This window comes from Phaethon aethereus (assembly GCF_964289735.1).
Source record: "Phaethon aethereus genome assembly, chromosome: Z".
Lineage (NCBI taxonomy): Eukaryota > Metazoa > Chordata > Aves > Phaethontiformes > Phaethontidae > Phaethon > Phaethon aethereus.
In genome coordinates, this window is record NC_138577.1 from 82,055,792 (window position 1) to 82,074,790 (window position 18,999).

The following is an 18,999-nucleotide window of genomic DNA, read 5'->3' on the forward strand; positions in this document are numbered from 1 at the left end:
ATTATAAGAGAATATTAGTAATTATTGAGCTACTTAAAAAGGAAACTTCAGCATTTCCTTTGCTATATGCATGACACTCAAAGTATTAAAGGGTGCAAAAGCAGGTATGATTTCTGAGCATCTAAAGTACTTCACATTTCATAATCTCCAAAATCTTTGTTATTACAGAAGATCTCTTGAATTTATCACAGATAACATGATTTGAGAGATCTTAGTAAAAGCCTGAAAAGAAAACACATACTATAGTTAGTTGGGTAAATAACTGAAAACTGAATGTCTGCTTAAGTGTCTTTGATAGTAAAGATTATAAAATGTGGACTCAGTCTCTAACACTATTGGTTTTATAACCTGAAAATAATTTTATTTTACACAAACCATGAATACGTTTCAGCAATCTCCAGCCAAATTTTGAAAAGCAATTTTCGGCTCACCACTTCTATAAGTACAATTCAGTTCTCACCCTTCATATAAAATCTTAGTGGATGTGACACTCTTGTCAGTGTGAGGTTGTCATCTATATATGCAAGGTGGGTTAGCTGATCAGATTATTTTTGGTTTACTGGTACAGCATGTCTAAACAGCTTCATCAGTTAAGGAAATTTTAGTGAGTCCTTGTGCAAAACCAGGGGTTGACAATGGATAGTTGGAAATAGAAATAATACTGCTGAGGATTAGTGAAGGTTTGTCTTGTGGGCTGAGTCATCTTAATTGTTGTTTAGCCAAGGTGAGCTGAATTGGATTTTTTTTTTTTGGTCATTGATGAAAACTGGAAGAAATTAAAGAATAAGTTACAAAAATGTGTATGGAGATGTCACAGAAATTTGACGCAAACATTTTTAGTGGGTCAGTTATGGCAGGATTCAACCAATGGATCTTTGGTGTCCTGAGATGGGGTAAAATTTTTCTTCCTCTGTGTATCTGTGTATACCCCATATACTCAGGTGATTTTGAGACAGACCATTGCCATGGTGGTCTTGAATGTCCAGGTGCATTATTAGATTGAGTTTCAGTTCCCTGCAAATGGGCAACTGCTACTTCTCTACTTACAGTCTTTAGGCACAAGGTTTAATGAGGAACATTTTTCTATGTGAATGACAGTTAGAGAAACATCATGTTCAGTTCTGTGGAGTTTGCAGACTTCTTGAATGCCATTCCTTGGTGTCCTGAGCTTGGTCCAGGTGGGTAGACCAGCCAGCACTCCTTTTGGTGGAGTGTAAGTAAATATATCTGTATATAGGTCTAGGCAGTAGAACATGCTTCTGGTGTTGGAATAACCTTCTCTTGCTTAAAACTAGATTCCTTCATTTTTCTTCTGGAGTTTTTTACTAGGTTATATCCAGGCTTTAACCCCTGGGGCTTGTTAACCACAGGGTAGGGCTGTCACTGAGAATGGTGGCACCAAAAAGATATTTTTCCATGTTATAAAATCATGCAGGTTTGATAGATAGCTTTGAAGATATTGTATGTGGCTCTTTGCAGTGCTCTTTTATTTTCCATCAGAGACCTGGCAATCTCCATGCCTGGGAGGTGGACTGTACCAGCCTGTCCCTCATATCACAGAATACTGCAGCTGCTTGAAATTTTGAGTGTTTGTTTTTCCTGAAACTGTTTATAGATAAAAATGATTATATATAACAAAAATGTAACAAGGTCTAGGATGTGCTGACTTCTTATTTTTGCTTCCTTATTGCATGTTGGCTTACTTCAGGAACAGAAGATCTGTTTATAGCAATCCTGAGTTGAACTCATTTACAGCATATCTATATTTGGGCATCTTTGCACATACCCTTGTGTCTAAAATGGGCACCATAATTCTTACCTTGTAGAGGAGTTAGAAGATTAGTTACTGTCTGTAAAGAGCTTTAAAAATGACAAATCCTGTGTTTGCATATCTTCAGAATTTAATCAAGAAGCTAGTCAATTAATCTACTTTCTAGAAATTAATACTTCAAAATTACTTGCTCTATAAAGTGTTCGTGTGTATGACTTGAGGTAGGTGTACTTTTTTTTTCCTTTTTTTATGTGTGGTGGTGTTTACTGAGAAACCCAGGCTCCACTCTTGTGCATACTATATGGATGCAATCTTCAAACCTGAAGGTCCATTATATAATTTCATTATTTTATTACTCCTTCTTTAAAGTGAAGCTGCATATTTTTAGTAGTGAGGGTAATTTAACACCTGGAACAATTGAACATGGGCTCAGGTGGGTTTTTCATTGCTTTTTATGTTAGGATTGGTTAAGGAGGTTCTGTGGCTTACCTTGATCCTGTATGTTTGATGCAGGAGTTCTTTAGTTCTAGCCTATATTACATCAATTGTCAGCCTAGCAGGTTATAAATGTCTCTTCTGGCTTTTAAAGTCTGATCTTTTAATTAAAATACAGGAATGTCTTTTGCGGGGAAAAACAAATACAGAGAGAGTTCATAGCTGAATTCATGTGGAGGAGCTCTGCATCATTATCAGATTTCAGACAAGAAAGTTGGATGGCAGATGCTCTGGCTGTTGTTTGGACAAGGAGGGAAAGGCTGTCAGTACATGGAGAAAAGTTACTGAGAACGGTGAAGGAATGAGACAGTAAAAAACCCCAACAAAACCACAAAAAGTCTAATTCCTGAAAAATACATAAAACTTCCACTGATTACAGTATTCCCTCTTGTTTCTTTCCATCAGTTTCTCCCATCTGTCCACTCTTTGTCACTTCGAACAGCACAGTTTTCTACTAATAGAGCTGTACTGTGCTTAGTTATATTGTAGGGCTGTAATCTTGATTCTCTTTAGTGGTGCCACACTTGAGGAGGGACCAGGAGAACTCCTCAGAGGACTGCTAATTCCTTCCTTTTTAGCTCCAGTGGAAAGGCAGCTAATGAGGCACAGGAGAAGTGGAGGCAGAGCAAGAAGTGAGGAGCTGTGCTGCCAGCCTCCATGCTGGAATATGTCATCAGTAAGAATAATGGGGTTTCCATGCTCCTTTTCCAGCGTTTGCACAGGAGTGGTACGGAAGATCATGGTCCTAACATGTAGCTGACCATTTGTTGAACTCTTCATGTACAGGTTGAATGTGTGCGTCCTGAAAATGTCTTAAACTAATATTAAAACTAACTTTTTCAAAAGAAGTGATTTTATCTTTGCAAGCATCAGGAATATATTATAAAGAAACTGAGGACTGGAAAGGATCTGAGGCAACATGTGGTATCACAGTAGCTAAAATTTAAAGGTTTTATTGATAAGTGAGATCTGCAGACCTGAGTGCCGTGGCCTTTATCCAGTGCTTGGGAAGGTGACAGTCATAGGAGTGGGACTGAGGGCATACAGTGGTCAGCAGAAGGATACCTACACCATTATGTATGGCCCTTGGTTTAGGCAGATTTTATTTGGCAGTGGTTTATACAAAATAGTTTTCACTTTATAGAAGTCTGGTCTACAGAAAGTATCTTCAGGGCATAGCTAATGCATCAGTCACCTCAAGAAGTTGGATGTAGAGATGTATAAGTTTTGCAGTCACTTTAAGCAAAATAAAAATAGGGCTAAAATCTTAACATGAATTGTACATTTGCAAAAATATAAAAATGAAGAGTTTCTGAGCTGGAATAAAGGAATGAAAGTACCTAAAATCTTGAAAATGGACATATTATACCAAATCTGCAATCTTCCATCTTTTTGTAATTTTTTTATAATTTTTTGTACTTTTTCATACTTTTTCTTGTACCTTTTGTACTTTTTTTGATACATGTAATTTTTATTAAGAACTTCATAGGGGAATGTAGCTAATGAATGCTTGAATCTTATTGGCATACACATTCTTCAGTTACCAATTTGAGCCTCTTTGCTTAAACTGTATTACTGGTAGTACAGAAGTGGGTTTAACAGCTTTATTCTTTAGTTGCTATGGCATAACTAGTCAATACCAGGAGAAAAAATCATACTACTTTTGACGATGCAATGAAGATAGTAAAGATTTATTGCTCTCCTGCGCTTGTCAAATGCACAGATTTAATTTTTTTTCAGTAGTCTGAAAGGCACTGTTTGCATAATTTATTCTAGAGATTATGCTTGATTATTTGTGGAGTAGAAATAAAGTCATTAAAAGCAGTGTAGTAACACTGTATTAGATAAAAATGGTGGGAAAAAAAAGAGGATCTCCAGGTGTCATGAGACTGTTTTTGTTATGTTTGAGTTCTCCAAGCTACTTTGACCACAATGGAAAAACACTGATGAATATCCCACACACATTGTTACTTTAATAAAACACAAAATGCATATTCTGTTAGACGCTCACAAGACTATTTTGAACTAGCTGACATTGAAAATATACGTGCTTGCTTAATCTAAACTTTATATTAAGCTGTTTCAGCTTTAAGTTAAAAAAGAAGGACAAATCTTATGAGGAGCATCTGAGGGAACTGGGGTTGTTCAGTCTGGAGAAGAGGAGGCTGAGGGGAGACCTTATCGCTCTCTACAACTACCTGAAAGGAGGTTGTGGTGAAGTGGGTGTTGGTCTCTTCTCCCAAGTAATTAGTGATAGGACAAGAGAAAATGGCCTCAGGTTGTGCCAGGGGAGGTTTAGATTGGGTATTAGGAAAAATTTCTTTATGGAGAGGCTGCCCAGGGAGGTGGTGGAGTCACCATCACTGGAAATCTTCAAAAAACGTGTAGACATGGCACATTGGGGCATGGTTTAGTGAGCATGGTGGTGTTGGGTTGATGGTTGGACTTGATGATCTTGGAGGTCTTTTCCAACCTTAATGATTATGTGATTCTGTATCAATGTCAGTTCTAGAAGACCTTACATGTGGCAGGAGAGGCTGAGGATATGCAGGAAGGCATCAGTTCTGGGAATGCTGCTTATGTTTACTAGGGAATACAGTGGCATTGAGATGCAGCCTTTCAGGTCCCTAAAAAGTTAGGTGAAGGACTTTGTACATTGCTCTGCCAGACTCAAGCATGGTGATAGAGTGCAAGTCCCAGGTTGGTTGCCAAAACACCTTTAGGAGACAAGTGTCACATACAGAGTTCCCAGCAAAATGAGAAGCTTAACCTGATTGTCCTGAATTCCAGTCCCATACCTTCATTATAGACCTTATTTCTGCTCCATGCAAGGCACTGAAGACAGCAGCAGTAATGAATGTTACGAGAAGAGGGAAAATGTCCTGCAGCTAGGTAATGCACAGCCTTCTAGGCAAGCAGCTTGCGGTTTCTGGCAGACAATTCCCATTGGACAGTGTCAAATGCATTTTGAGACAATGGTACTCATGTTCAGTTTATTATTAGTGAGTAACTTAGCTGTGCTTACCGTGTTGTATCAGTTCCTGTAGGCTTTACTTTGTGAAATTTCCTTTTGTGCAGCAGAATTTTTCCCTGTTGATAAACTACTGCTGAAGTACAAATGGTCTGCATTGACAATACAGCAGATGGGGCCGTATTAGCCTAATTCTCTCATCCATGAAAACAAATGCTATAACTGTTGTAATTTGGCATAATTTTGATGCAAGTCAACAGAGTTGCAGGAGAATTAAGGTCTGCAGTGACCTTTGTATATTCCTTGGTTTCTGATTTACATGCAAGTTTGGTATGGTATTTTTTTACTGGTATAGTTAAGAGTTTATAAAACTGCTGATTGCATATTTAAATATAATGACCTTGGAATGCTGTTGCTCTTAGCTCAGACAATATTTGCAGAATGGTTTAGGAATAGATTTTATGCAGCAGGTTGTAACTTGATTAATCCAGTATTGGTTAAAGAAAGGCATCAATCCATCTCATCTACCATACAATATAGGGGGTGTGTATATATATATGTACACATATATGCACAGTATATATTTGGCCAATGTTTAACCAAAACACAGAAGAGATAATACAGCCCATCTCTGCATCTCCTCAGTATGGGAAATGGAGATCCAAAACAATGCTTTCTAACTTGTTCTTGAGCCAGTGGCTTGGCAGATAAAAGCCCTATTCTCATTTATGTCTACAAGTTTTTTCTCTGTAGTCCTGTTCAATACCAGATTTCTATCTAAAGTTACTTCTATCCGTGATGAAGTAACATTAGGATTGTAAAAAAACCCCTTAATCCCTGTGTGCCACCACAAAGAAAAACAGAAGCTGAAATACTGCAGTGGCTCTCTACTAGTTTTGCAAATTACCTCTTTTTTTTTTTTAAAGACTCAAAACCAAAACCAAAATATACAAGAAAAAAATAAACAATTAGTAAGAGCCAGCACTTCATGAAAATGCCAGTGTATCTTGTTTGTAATAAAGTGTGAAGCAATTTAAAGGATTTAAAAGACTCACATACCATCAAGTGAAGTTTTAATTAGCTCACGTAAGACTGTGAGAAAGGCTTTATTTGAGTGGACCAAAAATCCAACTAGTCTAATACCCTATTTCAGATTGTGGCCATAAGGACATGCTGGGGAAGGCATCAGCTTAGGTACAGTTTACTTTTCCTTTGCCTCTCCTCTGAGACAACTTTAAGCTTCCAGTTATTTCCAGCTTCAGGACTGTTTGAATTCTGAATATGTAAATTCTGTATGTTCAGAAGCCCACAATTTCTGTGCAGTAAACTCTCTAGTCTCCCTGAAACCCATTGACATTTACCGCGTTTACCACTTCCTTTACCAAGGAGCTTCACCAGCTTGCTACCAGCTGCATGAAGAACCACTTTCTTCTGTTTGTTTTGAAGCTGGTTTCTATGATGTTCATGTAATAGGTTTTTTTTAATTGGAAGAGAAATAGAGCAGTGGATCCCTATCCATCCAGTCCATATCTCTTGTGATGTTGTAGACTGATGTTGTATCCCCAAAGTTGTTCCTTTCTTTGTACTGGAGAGTGTCAGCTTAAGTTTTTACTTATACAGATATCTGTTTTGGACGTATGTAAACCTTTCCATGCCACTTTTATCTTTCCCATTTTATGCTGACCTTTCTGTGATGGAAGGTCCAAAACTACTCAACAGTATTCAAGGTGTTTCATAGCATAACAGCCTTGTATACTTTGTTCTGTTTCTTTCCTAATTGTCACTAGCACTCTGGTTTGCTTTCTTGGCAGCTAACAAACATTGGGCTGGTGTTTTCATGGAACTTATCCCAGGATCTTATTCCTGAGTGGTAGTACGAAGCACAGAGCCCATCTTTTCACATGTGAAGCTTACAATGTTTTTCCTCATGTATGTCACTTTACATTTGCATACAATTAATTTCATCTGCCATTTTACTGTCCAGTAACTCAGGCGTGTCAAGTCTGTAGTTCTTTGTAATAGGTTCTCATCATTACTATCCTGAAAAATTAACAAACTTTGTCGTCCTTTGTAATGCCTGTCCCAGTCCTCAATGCAATTCCCTGAGCGAGTCCTTTGATGACCTTGTTCCATTGCAAGAACTGACAGATGGTCCAATATTCCAGCTCTGTTTTCTAGCTTTTGATCAGATTTTTCTCCCTTTTTACCCATGGAGAGACATTTTTCTTGTAAGTCCCAGGTGCCTAAGTGTTTCCCTAAAAATCTGATTAGGGATTAGCATTTTGAAAACCATATCACTGTAATCCAAATTCTTGTTTACCTCTTCAGAGAACTCCACTGGATTTACAGGAGATGACATCCTTTTACAAAAGCCATACTGACTCTTCCCAAGTACATCATATTAATTCTGATGTCTAATCAGAATCTGTTCTAATTCTGTTCTCTTTATAGCTTCTACTAATTGGTGTGATACAAACATGAAGTCTGTTGGTTTCATAGATCTCCCTGGAAACTTTTAAAAAAAAATGTCATGGTTTTCACATTAGCATGTGAAAGCATTTTTTCTCATACTAATTTAACAACGGGCCACAAATTTCCTGCCAGTGCTAGTGGCACAGCAAGTCTCGAGATGGGGCAAAACCCAACTCGGGCATTTGCTTTCCCTTGAATCAAAGCACAATACTCTCCTTCCCACTAACATGCTGTGGATCCAGGGATGGTGAGGGGTTGTTGTCTTCTGCCCCAAACATTTCTCTCAACTTTATACATTCATCCTTTTGCACTTTGTGGTGGGTTGACCCTGGCTAGATTCCAGGTGCCCACCAAAGCTGCTCCATCACTCCCCTTTTTCAGCTGAACAGGGCAGAGAAAATGTAATGAAAAGCTCGTGGGTCGAGATAAGGACAGGGAGATCACTCAGCAATTACCAACATAGGCAAAATAGACTCAACTTGGGGAAATTAATTTAATTTATTGCCAATCAAATCAGAGTAGAGATAATGAGAATGAAAACTTAATCTTGAAACACCTTCCCCCCACCCCTCTCTTCTTCCCGGGCTCAACTTCACTCCTGACTTCTCGGAAATGTCTCGAGCGGCGCAGGGGGACGGGGAACGGGGGTTGTGGTCAGTTCATCACACGATGTCTCTGCTGCTCCTTCCTCCTCAGGGGGAGGACTCCTCACCCTCTGCCCCTGCTCCAGCGTGGGGTTCCTCCCATGGGAGACAGTCCTCCATGAACTTCTCCAACGTGAGTCCTTCCCACAGGCTGCAGTTCTTCACGAGCTGCTCCAGCCTGGGTCCCCCCATGGGTGCCGTCCTTCAGGAACAGGCTGCTCCAGCCTGGCCCCCGCGGGGTCCCAGGTCCTGCCAGCAAACCTGCTCCAGCCGGGGCTCCTCTCTCTCCCCACGGGGCCACAGGCCCTGCCAGGAGCCGGCCCCAGCGCAGGCTGCCCACGGGGTCACGGCCTCCTTCGGGCATCCCCCTGCTCCGGCGTGGGGCCTCCCCGGGTGCGGGTGGAGATCTGCTCCCCCATGGAGCTCCATGGCCACAGGGGCACAGCCAGCCTCCCCAGGGGCTTCCCCCGGGGTTGCTGGGAACCCTCTGCTCTGGCGCTCGGGAGCCCCTCCTGCCCCGAGCCGGGGGCCGCAGGGCTGCTCCTCTCCCCCAGGCTCGCTCCTCTCCCCGGCCGCGCTCGCACGGTTTGTTTTCCCTTCGTCCTGTTCCCCGGGGGCGCTGCCACCATGGCCGCTGGGCTCAGCCTTGGCCGGCGGCGGGTCCGTCTCGGAGCCGGCTGGCGCTGGCTCTGGCAGCCATGGCGGAAGCTTCTGGCAGCTTCTGGCAGGAGCCGCCCTGTACCTGCACCCAGTACCAAAACCTTGACACGCGAACTCAAGTCACACTTGTTCCCTTCTGGAGATGCTGCCGTCTTCTAAACATATTCCCTTGTTTTCCTTCCCTTTCCCTGGGATGTAAGACATACAGAATACACATAATGGTTTATATTTGAGAAGCTGGGCAAAATACTGTCAAGTAGCATACATCTGAAAGCTTCATGAATTACCATGTCCTTGAATAGTACAAGCTGCTTTGATTTAGACTGCAGTTTGCTGCTCTTCCTTCGAGGATTATTGAGGTATCTTGCACTGCTGCAGTGATTGTCCTCTTTTGCCCAATAATTTACTAGTGCTTGAGATTGCATACAGGTTTCCAGATACTGAAACGGAAATGTCTTTACAAGTCAAGAATGAGAAATATTTTAGCTTGTCATCTTAAATTTTAATGAAATGCCCCGCCAACCTCTTTTAGCCTCAAAGACTTTTTAACATGCCCTTATAAACGTCAGGTAGTGAATATAAGTCTTAAAGATACTGCAAATGATTAAGCTTCCTCATGCCTCACATTGAAGACAGACTTCTGTTAAGGCTTTTAATTTTGGGGAGCAATCTTGGTACTCAGACTAACTTTTCACAGTTGTTTTGCATTTATAGTCTTCATTCTTACCAATATTGGTGGCTGGAATTTTCTTTTTAAATTGCTCTTGAAGTTCTGCCTTGTATGATTAAGCCAAGACTGTGCAATAAGTCACTGAAAGATCAGGAAATACCATCTAATGCAGTCACGCCCCATTTAAGCTTTAAAAATGGTATTTTTATAGTATATTATGAAGAGAATTAGATTTATTTTATGTTTAGTAAGAAAAATTTAGGAAAAAGCAAGTAGCTATTACCACACTATAGTAATTTACAAGCTCACAACACACCAAAATTTCGTAGTCACTGTGGAGTCCTTTGAAACATAGTTTAAATATTTATAAACCGTACTGATGGAAGCTAAGATAACAAAACCACTATTGACACATGCATCATTTCTCCAGTATGAGTTTTTCCATCCGGACATTCAAAGCTGACCAAATTTACGAGGAGCTGAAGGCTGGAGCTTGCAGTAGGAATTGTCAAGCAGTGTTATTACCTAGGGTAGCAGCACCAGCGTGGGAAGATGAGTGGTCACTCTCCTTGGTCCTTCAGTGTGTCAGCAACTCTGAATCGTCACAAGCATCACCACTAATTTATAAATGGAAAAAACAGGTTGTGTTACTACAACTACTGGGGGATGAAAAGGAGCAACTGGTGAAATGGACATAGTGATAAGTTATCAGGGGACAGGAGGTAAGAGGTAGAGTAGGCGATGTCCTTCGCAGATTCCATGTGAGGTGGAGGGAAGAGAATGAGCTGTGGGACCGTCCCTGTGCATTGGAGAGTGCGGTGCCTGTGCCGGTGTGACTCTTGCTTCATAAACAGCAAATGCTCTTGTCAGTCACAAGGAGAACAGCATTCTGTCATCAGGAAATTTAGTCTTAGAGGTGTATGTATTGATGGAAACTCTACCCCACTATGCCATAAAAGAGGTGATTCTTTTACAGGGCATATATAATTTTTGGGGTTTTTTTTTATTTTGTTACCAGACCGGGGCTTGTTTTTCCCCTTGGAAAGCATGGCAACTTCAAAGCTTTTGCTGTTTTATCTTGAATCCAGCCATTACCTGCAAAGTTGTATGAAGACAAAGTTATGGTGTGAACTGCTGAACCATAGCTGTTATGCCCAGCATAATAACCAGTGTACTCTGATACAGGACTTGTTCCAGTCTTGTCTCTGAGGGTGGAGGTGCCTGGCAGCTCATTGCACAGTCTTTCCTATTCACTGTAAGAGGAAACTCTGATTACTACTAGAGAAGCCAGAGAGGTGATACACAACAGTATTCTTGATACATCTTGATCCCATTGTTCTTTCCTTGGCTGTCAGTCAAGATAGTGCCCTCATACCTGTGAAAGGTATATGTATCTTTCCTTACTTTTTTTTTTCTCAGACTACACTTTGGAGAACTTTGCCAAAGACGTTTACATTAAAATGAAAACCTATGATTTTGCTTGTGCACACCTAAATACTGAAAAGACATCTTAAAATGAAATTACTGAATTTGTTTTATATCAACATGCAGAATGTTCTTTTTATCTTCTATGAGTCTGATGATTTTCTTAATAAACAGTAATAAAAAAATTGTCCATCTGAACTTTGGGCTTGACTTGAAATGAGTGCCTGACTGCTAGTCCAGCAGACATGATGAATGATGATGAGGGTATCTGATGTAAATGTGTCCTATGGTTCTTAAATATTTACTGTCATCACTTCAAGAAACTATTAGTGTGTGTGCAGAAAGGTGGCTTTTACCTGTTCTTTATAAACTGCAGTGATGTGGAAGCTGAGCTGGATTAGCAGGTTGAATGGCTGCACTAAAATTATGTATCTCTCTACATATAAATAGATGTATAGGCCCACTCACACTTGAAAATCTAATAATGCATCACAGATACCATCTTATTTTCTTATAGTAAATTACTTTTGTAAATGAGCAACATTTATTTTAAGAAGAGAATTCAAGGATGACCTAAAGATTCTTTTTAGAGGTATGTGATGATATTTTGCTTGCACTTTGCTTGCTCTAGAGTTGACTGCTTCTGGGTAAATGATGTGATAGTGATGCTGATGCTGGAGTGCAATATGCATGTTGGGGGGCGCAGATGATTTTTAAAGTAGCTTCTGAACACATGCCTTTTATAATTTAGCTTTTGTTTCCATTGGGTCCAGTCCTACTGTAGTAGCCCTCTTAAGTTTGAATTTTTGCCTTTTCTTGATCTAACTAAGCGTTTACATCATGTCTATTGCCATAGTAACTGCACACCTCTGAATCTAGGTTCTGTGATATGACATCACTGCAAGTCTTGCTCAAAAGAGGACTGAATTATCTCACTTTACAAGAAAATTAGGGAGGGCTGTAATATTGTCTCTCCCTTTAACTTGAATCCCTAAAGAATGGGATTAAATCCATTGCTTGTCTACACTGTGTCTTTATTCCAATTTTATGTCAGCAGTTCTATGAAACACAAATAACTTGTTACATAAAATGCAGTTCTAAATGGTGTGATCTATCTTTAAATATACTTTTTAAAATAGATTGCTCCAGTCTATAAACAGAGCACATTTGTATGTAATCTTGCTGCATTTTTTACTGTCTTGCAGGTTGTTTTCAACTGCACTGTATTGTTATAAAGGTTTTTATCACTTACTGTTATGGAGAATCCTATGGACCGGTTTAAATGTTTCTTTCTATTCAGGGCATTCAGGTTTAAGAGATAATGCATCGTTGAAAAACCACAGTTTTATAGGATTGTTCTTTTAATGATTTATTGGTCCTTGTCTGTGCACTGGAGTTGTTTTGTTTCTGAAAGTTAATGGATCTGATCCTGGACTTTCTTTGTATAACCTGTTAAATGTGAATGCTGCTTCTTATTTTGCCTTGCGTCTCTTTTGCTGGTCTGTTGCTAATCCTGCAGTACTTGTGGTTTTCTGGATAAAAAGTGTTTTGTATACACGTAATAATTTTTAGTAAATAAATACAGAGATGAATAATTTTCTCTTTATGGAATGCCATCATATATACTCCTGTTACCCAAAAAGGAACCAAACATTTGAGTGTACCCAGATGCACAGAGGCAGCTGGGTTTTGTAAATGTGAGGTCCCCAGGCACAAACCTTGATGCAAATACAGGTGCACAGACCGCGCTAGCACCAGCACAGTGAATCTGATGCGTTTGGGGTGCATTGAATCTGCTCTGTGCACACTGCGCAGCAACTTGTGTGTCGTGCATGTGCAGCAGGCTGCCAGGTGTTTCAGAAGGGGCCAATAAATGGCTGAAATAATTCCTTTTTTATATGGACAAAATTCATTATCAGTGTTGACAGTATCTGCAGCCAATTGTCTGTAGGTGAAATTCTATCCCTTCTGTTTCTGTTTATGCTTGTGTTCCTCCCGCCTTGGAAATAGCTTTTAATTCTGAGGTGTTTTATGTTTGCTTGATCTCCAGCATGGTGTTTGGCTCAGAGGGGCTTTTTCCACTGAGCTGTGGGTTTGACGAGGAAAGCAGAATGTTTGTTGACATCACTTCAGGATTCTTAACTGCTGCAAACAATGGCTAGTGGCATGGGAGAATGCAATTTATATACCTCACTTGCTGACTGGAGCAAGTCTGGAGTATGCTGTTATATCCCCAAAAGTAATTGCTGCCATATGTGGTTATACTTGGTTCCCTGTTAACTCGGATGAAGGTGGAAGAGTGGTTGTGAAATTCAAGGTAATGAAGAGAACTGAGTGATCTGGTGCAGAGAAGTTTAGCTATAAGGGTTCCTGAATCACATCGGACCTAATAACCAGATGGTTTTATGTATGAGCAGGTCCCTCACTGGTCCCTCTGCCTGTGAAACAGCTGGCATTTAGGTAGGATGTTTTCTCACCTATTTTCATCTAAATTAGAAGATTTATGTTTGCTACCTGGCTGTAAATTAGTATGCAAGCTACGCAGGATGAGGTTGTAAATGACCAACTTGTGAAATGGTTTTTAAGGTAGATGACTTGGAGCTTGCCCCTCCCCACTAGATATTACTATTATTACTACAATCTGAAAGTAACAAAACCTTTCCTGAAATTCTGTGTTCTGTGGAATATACCATGGGCAAATTCCTTCATGTAAGAAATGCCATGAAAGAATATGATATTTCTTGTGTTTCTGTATTCTTCTGAGGAAGTGGTGCCAATACCATATTTGGTATATCATGCTGGCAAATAAAAAAAACCTTTGGAAAAATGCAAGGGAAAAAGAACTACAGACACCCCACTACAGTCACATTATTGCATTCGACTGCAGAAGCTGCTTAGGGAATTATATTCTGTTGTCTTGTATGTGGGAGCTTGAGAACAAAAACTTAGGATAAGTGTCGTGCAAGCTATTACCTTGATACACAGGGGAATATGTTAAGGATACAGTTTCAACTGCAATCCATGTTTCATGACTAATAGCTTAAAACACATCTTCCTAGGCTGACAATGCTTTGGGTTGTGTTTAAAAAGTATTTTATTTTCTGTTAAATTTATATATCTGTTTTATTTAAAAGAGTTTCTGAATAATTTTTTTCTTTTTCTAATTTGCAGCATTACTTTACTGTTCTTTTTGGCCATGAAGGGCAGAAGCCACTGGAGCTCCGTTGCGAGGACGAAGTTGATGGAGATGAATGGGTAGAAGCTATTCATCAAGCTAGGTACAAAACCTGATTTTTAATCCTCAGATCCATTTTATTGTAAACAAATTGATAATAATTTGAAAATCTAATTCAGTCTTTAAACAGAAATAAATGTTACAGTGCATTAGATATGTATTGCCTGTGATTCATGGGTATGTTATAAGAAAAACGCCATTATTGTTCATGCTTATATCACTGTATTTTATCATTCATGAGTGATTGTGTTCTAACTGAGATTAGTTCAAGAAGATTATCCTTTTATTGGAAACAACCCTTAGGATTCATTCTCTGTTGAAGCAAGGTGTATTATATGAAAGAAGAAGTAAGTGATCTGCCAAATGAATAAAAAGATCATATATGGAAAGAAATGTAAGAAAGAGGAGGTCAAACTATTACCATGACAAAGTGCAACAAATAATATTTTGTCTTTGAAATGGAAGTACTGATCAACAGTCAGTCTTGTGAAAAGGGAGGGACATGGTAGGACTTCGAGCCATGCAGTAATCTTTCCCTGAGAAAAGGTCTGTGTGGCAAATGGGTGAGGTTTACAGTATAATCTAAACCAAAATCATCTAACTGAAGGTTTGGGAAACAGGTTGCAGAGGCAAAAATCTTTGCTGAAGTGCACTTTCTCCAGCCTCCTCTCATAGACACTCACCTCAGCTAATCTGCAGTGCCATGGTAACGCGTGAGGAACCAGGCAGTTTCTGAGTTGCTTAGGACATGAGCCATGTAAACAGAAGTGATTTTGCGTTATAGCTAAAAATGAACACCACCAGCTAGTAGTGTTTAGAACTTTAGAACTTGTGAAATGAGGGCCTGAAGCTCTAGGTCTTGTGTTGCCCGAGTATCCTGTCTTTGGATCTGCATCCTCTTTTTAGGGTTAGTACCCATGTGAATGGGGTCTTCTTTCTTGGAAAGCACCTAGTGGGCTTTGATATTAGGTGAACCACATTTTGAATGGTAGCCCTCTCAGTGATTGCATTATTTCAGGATTTGAGAAGCTGTGAGGCTCTGAATTCTCAGTGTGTCCCAGGAGAGCATGACCACCAGCGGGCAGCCGCGTATTGCTGAGGGAGAAGGAAAGGAGTTCTTCACCTTCCTGGATCTGGGTCAATTTCTTTTGTGGAGTACAACTGAAAGGAAGTGCAGAAAGGAACCTGGCTTTTTGCCTTGTGGTAAGGGCATTCAGGGGAAGCAGGATCATACAGTTCCCTGTTCTCAGGGGAATTTTCTTCTTGTCCATTGCGTGGTGTAAAAGGCATGTAAGCAAGAAGAGCTTCATATCACTGAGTTAAAATTTCTCTTTGGGTAATTCAGTCCACTTATATATCATGCATGAATTTTCAAGGCAGAACTTAACAGAATAAGCCAATGTTAAACAACACCCAGATGAAAATACTGACAACTTAAACTTGGAAAGAAGTTAGTTGTGAGTTTCAAGGTGGGAGTGCTTGAATTTTGACTCCACCAGAAAGTTATCGCTGCAGCCTTCAGAAGATGACTGGGTCTCTGTTGTAAGAAAGATCAGTCTTTGTATCTCCATCCCTTTCACTATTTAACTTTTTCCCCTTTATTTGTGCCTATCTGAAATGACAGTCCTAATAGTATGAAACTGTGAGGGATATTCTCAAGGTCCTATGTCATTTGGGGGATTTTCTTAATCTACCTTTCTGCATAGATCTCTCAATTTCTTTTTCCAGGGACTTGGACATGGCTTTTCTTGTTCTAGTATTATTTTCTTGAACAAAATATCAACAAGTGATAAAAATAATTCTGAAATTCAGTTGCTAAACATATAGCGTTGTACACTACGGTGGTTACCTCATTGTTCTGATGCTTTTCTACTTTAGGGGAAACTGCTTTTATTTGCTTTATGTCATGTCTAGCAAAACAACTCAGAGTTGCACAATTAGTTACTTAACCATTGGGTCTTTTACCAAAGCTATATAATATTTTTTTTTTCCACAAAAAAAGTGAAAATAGTAAGTTTAGACTATTGCATAAAATTTTTCTTGCCAACTTAATTAAACAAAATAAAAGATTTGCTTCAGGGATTAAATTTTGCCTGCATCATGATTTAGACTTTTTTCTTTGAGTTTGTATTTTTGACGAATTGGACAAGCTTTAGCACCTTCTTCAGTGTCACTGTTCTTTTGAGGCTAGCCTAAGACATTTCTGACTCTTCTCTCGGGGTTTTGTTTTGAATTGTTAAATGACATTTTGTGTAGCCCTTTGAAGATACTTTTTGTGTCTTAGGTAAAAATTCTTAGAGGTATTGAGTACATTCTCCCTACTCTTAAATTGAAAATAGGCCTGGGGACATCTTGTTCTGTGTCAGTACGTTGGCATTTGTGAAATAGAAGTAGTTAATTGCTTTCTGGAGGGTGTCATCCTCATGAGTAGCTATGGTAATCCATGTTTTAGCTGAGACAAAGTAGTTGAGGGGTTTTTTTCTTCTTTCCTTTTTTTAATCTCTTCTTAGATTGACGTATACAAAAATCTAATTTTGGACAGCTTTTCATGACTTTTTGCCAAGTACATATTTGCAGCCATCAAAATCTCTTCCATGTTTTATTTATTTTGCAAGTTATAAACAGACTGTTGAAAGAACAACACTTAGGATCTCGCTGCACCCCGTGTCCCACTCTGGATAAATAGGTATTTTATTTCAATAGAAAATAATAATTGAAGGATTTTCTGTTGTGGAATTGTCCATTTTTTCTTGGAAGATTTCACTGTGGGTGAGATGCTACTACTTATCATCTGGAGGCTACCATGCACACTGAGAGCTGAGAGGCTCTTGCACACTGAGGCTAGATGCTGCATTGCTTATGTTCCCATCCGTAGCGACCTCTCCTCATTTGAGAGAAATTGGCTTGTGAGCTTGCAATGGGAGACACAATTCAGAATATTTTAGTAGGACTCCATTATGAGCTCCACATGAATACCTGCTTTTCATTTCTTTCAATTTTATTTGAATTCTCAGTGTTTTGACTCCTCAATAATCCAGGGCGGCAGAGTAAGGTTTGCATCTTCCAAGTTACATTTCTGGGATGGAGGATTTATTCCTGGCAAATCCTAAGTCCTCTGTCAGTTACTGCATGTGGAAGTCCTGTTTGGGCTTTGTTCCAAAACTTGGTCTCATATGAAAAAATCTTTCACTCTCAATACACTGAGGTGGACTTTTCACCCTCTTTTACAAATTCTGCTAAAGTGTTAATTTTTTTTGCATTTAACTCAAAAACTTTTATGCCTTTTTTTAATATGGATGCAGTACTTGCCAAATTTTTTAGCCTTTTCTACTTAGCTTATTGGAAAGTCTTAAATGAAGTGCTTCAGGCTGTAGTTTCATGTATGCTTTAGTCCTGCAAAAGCCCACATGGCTGCTGAAGGAAGCAGCTGTCATTCTCGTAAGTCAGCCATTCATTCCCACACCTTTACCAGCCCTTCTCTCATACAGGCACAAGTGTGAACTTAATTGGGAAACTGATTTGCAGAATTATGTTTTGTTTATTTTTTGCCAGCTTAGTTTTAATCCATCTCATCCCTCCGTGTCTGTTCACTGCACGTCCACACAACACACCTGTGTTCACTGCACAAGGGAGAGAAAAGTGCATTGGTGGGAAGTGGGAGTGCTTCTTTCGGCTAGGTCACTGTTTAAAGCATATGAGGAACTACTGCCCTCCAACAGGCAATTTAAAAAAAAAAAAAATTTAAAAAAAGTCTTGCTGTCGGATTTGTTGACACATTTCACTTGCTAATGCAGGGTGTATTTCACATAGTATTTTGCAGGCAGTTGTAAGCTCAGTATGGTAGCTGAGAGCTGCCTGGAAGCTCAGAGCAAATGCCTTGCTACTAATGCATTGCTGTTGGAGAAACTGTATTAGCTGAGGCTTGGTGCTATAATAACCACAATTTTGATGTTCCCAGCTGGCTGGGAATGAGGCAGAGAGAATTTGAGTAATGTTCAAAACAGGGGCAAAGCAATCTCGTACCTGCCATCCAAATAATGTCTATCTAGATCCACAGAACAAAGTGGTAGGGATTGCCAGAGCCAGTAGCTTGATAGAGGTGAGGCTGATGCTGCTCCCTAAACCTAAGTTGAGCCAGAAATGAGCATGGGTGTGTGTTTCCAACTCAAATGAATACACATGTGTACATACAAACACAGTTGGCTGTACAGATCAGCAGAGACAGAAACATTCAGCACTCGCGTGGGCACAGGCAACACCAACAGCCTCATCCTGTTCCTGTCTCTGATTGATCAGGGTGAAGTTAGTTAGTGGAAAAATACATACAATACGTATATACGGTATGAGTCCCCCAGTAAATAGCCTAGCCATGCAGTCTGTCCAGGAGCTGGCCACAGATCCTCCGTCTCCCCAGTTGCTGGCACCTGGAAGTACAAGTGCCTGCAGACCTTCTCCAGTTGCTGATACTCAGAGCCCCTCACTCACAAATAAGCTTGCATCACCCCCCAGCACACTGTGGATCACACAGTAACTTGTCTAAGACATTTAGCCTACCCCAGTAACTGGCCCTGGACCCCACGGATTTCCAGGTACCTTATACACCCACATATGCACTGTGGATCCCCCATTAGTTGGTGCACATCCCCCCCACCGCTG

At 39.9% G+C, this 18,999-nt stretch overlaps 1 protein-coding gene across 1 annotated transcript in view; it reads left to right on the top strand.

Moving 5' to 3' along the window:
• The window catches only part of RASGRF2 (Ras protein specific guanine nucleotide releasing factor 2), a gene marked incomplete at both ends in the record, with an annotated part of 129,485 nt that overhangs the window by 29,496 nt on the left and 80,990 nt on the right, over positions 1–18,999 (top strand). Inside the window, one exon of the mRNA XM_082013028.1 lies at positions 14,280–14,386. Within this exon, the coding sequence (XP_081869154.1) occupies positions 14,280–14,386 (107 nt within the window). The remainder of the gene's footprint in view (positions 1–14,279; positions 14,387–18,999) is intronic.